We start from the raw sequence: 5,493 nt of genomic DNA, 5'->3' as shown, positions 1-5,493 counted from the left end.
ACTCTAATCATCATAAATGATGTTAGAAAAACATGTAGGTTCAAGAAGTCTTGATAGAAATGAATAAAAACCCTATAACCAGAGCGTCCAATCTTTCGAAAGCACTCTGGTTATAGGGTTTTTATTCATTTCTATCAAGACTTCTTGAACCTACATGTTTTTCTAACATCATTTATGATGATTAGAGTATGACAGTAAAAATCAACAACAAACGAACCACCAACCCTAATTTTACGTTTTCTTAAACTATTTTAGTGACGATTAGACACTTAAATGTTGACAGTTAAAAAATCGGCAACCATAATTTTGCACTCACCTAAAATACTTTTAACAAGAAGTAGTCTATGACCTCAAGAAGTCAAAAAACTATTATTTTCCCTGTCTGTACAGTACTAATTCTCAGATAACACAGTTACTTTTATATTAACATGTAAGCACTGTTGTTCTGGTTGTCTGTACAGTACTAATTCTCAGATAACACAGTTACTTTTATATTAACATGTAAGCACTGTTGTTCTGGTTGTCTGTACAGTACTGATACTCAGATAACACAGTTACTTTTATATTAACCTGTAAGCACTGTTGTTCTGGTTGTCTGTACAGTACTGATACTCACATAACACAGTTACTTTTATATTAACATGTAAGCACTGTTGTTCTTGTTGTCTGTACAGTACTGATACTCAGATAACACAGTTACTTTTATATTAACCTGTAAGCACTGTTGTTCTGGTTGTCTGTACAGTACTGATACTCACATAACACAGTTACTTTTATATTAACCTGTAAGCACTGTTGTTCTTGTTGTCTGTACAGTACTGATACTCAAATAACACAGTTACTTTTATATTAACCTGTAAGTAGTGTTGTTCTGGTTGTCTGTACAGTACTGATACTCAGATAACACAGTTACTTTTATATTAACCTGTAAGTAGTGTTGTTCTGGTTGTCTGTACAGTACTGATTCTCAGATAACACAGTTACTTTTATATTAACCTGTAAGTAGTGTTGTTCTGGTTGTCTGTACAGTACCGATTCTCGCTCACCTGAGTAAAATTCCTGCCGACACGACGGAGAAAAACGAAATTCCTGGGGAGAATTTCTCCATCCAGTTGACATGGAAACACCCTCCTCAAGTCTGACAATGTCAAAGCTGGAGACACTCTTAAACAATACAAGTATTCAGTTAGTGGAAGGGTTTTCTACGTATTGGTTGATATATTGTACACTTATCAAATTAGAAACAAAATTTGTAGGGGAAGGAAATGATCCCAGTGATAAATAGTATTCTCTTTCCTTACAACTATCTTAACATGTACTTGAAACCCCCTTCCTGTCAATATTATATCTGAACCCCTTCCTGTCAATATTATATCTGAAACCCCTTCCTGTCAATATTATATCTGAAACCCCTTCCTGTCAATATTATATCTGAAACCCCTTCCTGTCAATATTATATCTGAAACTCCTTCCTGTCAATATTATATCTGAAACCCCTTCCTGCCAATATTATATCTGAAACCCCTTCCTGTCAATATTATATCCACCTCATATAATTTCCACACTATTACCAAGAATACCTGTAAATAACCCAACAATATAAATTTCAATCATTTGACTGCATATATTCCACCCAACCCCTTACTAAATAATTACCCAGAATGCCCTAAATAATTACCAGTAATGTCGTTTCACAGTACATATTCTCCTCCATACTTCAGTTTTTACCGTGAATACCTGTAGATGCTACTGTAAAACAACCACATGACTAGTGTTCTACTGTAACAGTTTTGTTTTGTAAACTAGTTTCTTGAATGTTATCGTAAATACTAATATTCTAAGTAACATTTATTTATTTTTTTCACACGTTTCGCGAGTAAGAAGTTAGTAGCAGGAGAACGAAGTTCGAGCATTCCTGGTTTATTTATTCCAATAGTTAATAAGTTTAGTAATATAACTATTATAATTCATTCAATAGAGTTTCCGTAAAATGTTGCGGCGTTTCAAAAGGCAAGACAACTATGTAAAAAATGTGTCGACCACACTAGATATGGTATATTGAAAAGGCAAGACAACTATGTAAAAAATGTGTCGACCACACTAGATATGGTATATTCAAAAGTCAAGACAACTATGTAAAAAATGTGTCGACCACACTAGATATGGTATATTCAAAAGTTGGTCGACACATTTTTTACATAGTTGTCTTGCACTAGATATGGTATATTGAAAAGGCAAGACAACTATGTAAAAAATGTGTCACCACACTAGATATGGTATATTGAGTGCCGATGAAACTTTCGCCCAACATTACGATTCATCGGACCGGTTGAAATACGATAGACGTAATGGTGGTTGAGAGTCAAATTATCTTGTATTACACTAGCCACAGTAACAACCAGACAGATAACCTGTATTACGCTAGCCAAAGTAACAACCAGATATCTTGTATTACACTAGCCACAGTAACAACCAGACATATCTTGTATTACACTAGCCACAGTAACAACCAGACAGATAACCTGTATTACACTAGCCACAGTAACAACCAGACAGATAACCTGTATTACACTAGACACAGTAACAACCAGACAGATAACCTGTATTACACTAGCCACAGTAACAACCAGACACATCTTGTATTACACTAGACACAGTAACAACCAGACAGATAACCTGTATTACACTAGCCACAGTAACAACCAGACACATCTTGTATTACACTACCCATAGTAACAACCAGATATCTTGTATTACACGAGCCACAGTAACAACCAGACATATCTTGTATTATACTACCCATAGTAACAACCAGACATATCTTGTATTACACTAGCCACAGTAACAATCAAACAGATAACCTGTATTACACTAGCCACAGTAACAACCAGATAGATAACCTGTATTACACTAGCCACAGTAACAACCAGACATATCTTGTATTACACTAGCCACAGTAACAACCAGACATATCTTGTATTATACTACCCACAGTAACAACCAGACATATCTTGTATTATACTACCCATAGTAGCAACCAAACAGACATCTTGAATTACATTACCCACAGTAACAAACAATCTATTGCTACTTCATCCTTAATAGCACATATGCAGTCAACAGTTCTTTAATTTTGATATAGAAGTGCAATTTACGTGTTGTACAAGAAAACTGGCCAATAATTTCCACAGTAGATCATCCTTACGTCACCGGCCCTGCATGGCCAGGTGGTTAGGGTGCTCACACCTAACATGCTCGCCCTTTCAGCCGTGGGGGCGTTATAATGTGACGGTCAATCCCACTATTCGTTGGTAAAAGAGTAGCCCAAGAGTTGGCGGGGGTGGTGATAACTAGCTGCCTTCCTCTAGTCTTACACTGCTAAATTAGAGATGGCTAGCGCAGATAGCCCTCGTGTAGCTTTGCGCGAAATCCATAACAAAGAAACCTTACGTCACCAATGTCTGAACTCAGATGAGAGACAATTACCTTTGTTTCGCAAAATGATATTACCTAGGTAAACTTGGAGATACACATCTCCGTATCTACATTTTTGCCTTTCATAAAAAGAAAATTTGTTGTTACTTGGTTGAAGTTCTGGCTTTCCATAGAGTGCTTGATACATGGCAAAATCATGTAACATTTAGCAGATGCAGGATCTATTGAAATCTCAACCTCAAGTACACGCATAATTATTAGCACATACAACACTATGTCTCATTCATGATTCTCCAAACCATCATAAAAACCGACGGCTGAATTCGCCCTGTTAGTTTAAACTAGCTGTTGTAATTACAGCTATAGATCATCGCTAGCATATTTTGTAGCATAGTTTAAAAGGTACTCCCATTTGATAGTCCTGTCTGATTACATCTGAATATGGGCATTTTACGAGATTAGTGACAAAGTAAACCACAACTGAAGCAGAGTTTCTTTTCACTACATTTTTGGTGCAACTTTCCTAGAAAACCCTGATGTCCCAAAGTGGCTCTACCATGTTGCTATGCAGCAGCACCTGATGTATAGGAGCTGCTGTAGCTGACAGTTGATTATTTTATCGCCTTGGGCAGTCATGGACTCTGAAGGCTGCTTTACAGTTGTGTCTCCAGTTGCAGTTGCCACTACCACTGGTTGTTCCCTTTGTTCCAGCATGCAGTTGCCACTACCACTGGTTGTTCCTTTGTTCCAGCATGCAGTAACCACTACCACTGGTTGTTCCCTTTGTTCCAGCATGCAGTTGTCACTACCACTGGTTGTTCCCTTTGTTCCAGCATGCAGTTGCCACTACCACTGGTTGTTCCCTTTGTTCCAGCACGCAGTAACCACTACCACTGGTTGTTCCCTTTGTTCCAGCATTCAGTTCCTTGTGGCCAATCAAAACCACGTCATCACTGAAACTGGATCCTTGAGTGAAAAAATGTCTTTCAAATCCCAAGAAAAACACACTGGACAGTCCAAGCTGCGATGGTTGCCAACTCTTGGCTTTACTTATCAGTTTCATTGTCATGGTCAGTAGCCTAGACAAATCACCTAAATCTAAATACTGATTAGTTACTATCTAGTTTATACTCTACGTTTAGCTGCTAATGTGCTGCCGTGTTTAGGGATCGTTTGTGTGATGGTGACGACCAGGATTCGACCCTGGGTCTTCTTGATAAAAAAGCTAGGGCCTCTTCCATTAGTTTGTTTGCATTGGGTATTCAGGAAGACCTAAGGGCTACCTTCGCTTCTCCATTAGAAGTTAAATCAACTACGTTATCTAATTTTACTGACTTTTATGTTATGTGGATGTAGAAGGCTTCGTTCTTTCTTCTTCGTGTGTGTGTGTGTGTGGTTTCATATCTTTTTATTTTCGTATTATTTTATTTTTGGTCCCCTTTTCTAGCATGATGGGATACTGCAAATGGACCGACATAATAGCTTTGCTTGCTTACAATGCTTTTGAGTTTTGACTTGGTCATTTTATATTGAAGTTGTCGTTTACAAATAATGCTGTGAATGTGATTTTGTTCTCCACTTCATTTTTAAATGGATCATCTTTATAAGATCTCTTGAATATTTTTGGAGAAATTTTTAATATAAGAGAATATAACAGTTATTAAATACACAAATTGCACTTACACAGAACTGTCAGCGCCAAAAAAAAATGAACGTTTTTATTTTTTAAGAATAAAAATCTAGATTCAAACGTTTGTTATTCTTTTCACACCAACTGTTGACTCTTCTAATACTATGATTATAATGTTGGCACTCACCTTCCTATCATATAGGGAAAAACATCGTCGGTCCGTTTACCAACACACTGGAGAAGATCAACGAAATTTAGAATTCAGGAGCACAATAGACATAAACGACATAATATGAGGGTCTATTGCTTGTTTGTTTGTAATTATGCACAAAGCTACATAATGGGCTACTGTCCTCTGCACACCACGGGTATCGAAACCCGGTTTCTAGCGTTGTAAGTCCTCAGACATACCGCTGTGCCACTGGCGG

General features: G+C 37.2%; 1 protein-coding gene across 1 annotated transcript in view; it reads right to left on the bottom strand.

Annotated features, from left to right (window-relative positions):
- Positions 1-5,493, bottom strand: part of LOC111089795 — a 39,113-nt gene that overhangs the window by 27,065 nt on the left and 6,555 nt on the right. The window contains exon 3 of the mRNA XM_022402889.1: positions 1,047-1,164. Within this exon, the coding sequence (XP_022258597.1) occupies positions 1,047-1,164 (118 nt within the window). The remainder of the gene's footprint in view (positions 1-1,046; positions 1,165-5,493) is intronic.

Source organism: Limulus polyphemus, unplaced genomic scaffold (genome assembly GCF_000517525.1).
Source record: "Limulus polyphemus unplaced genomic scaffold, Limulus_polyphemus-2.1.2 Scaffold7378, whole genome shotgun sequence".
Lineage (NCBI taxonomy): Eukaryota > Metazoa > Arthropoda > Merostomata > Xiphosura > Limulidae > Limulus > Limulus polyphemus.
This window is presented reverse-complemented; position numbering and strand designations above follow the sequence as displayed.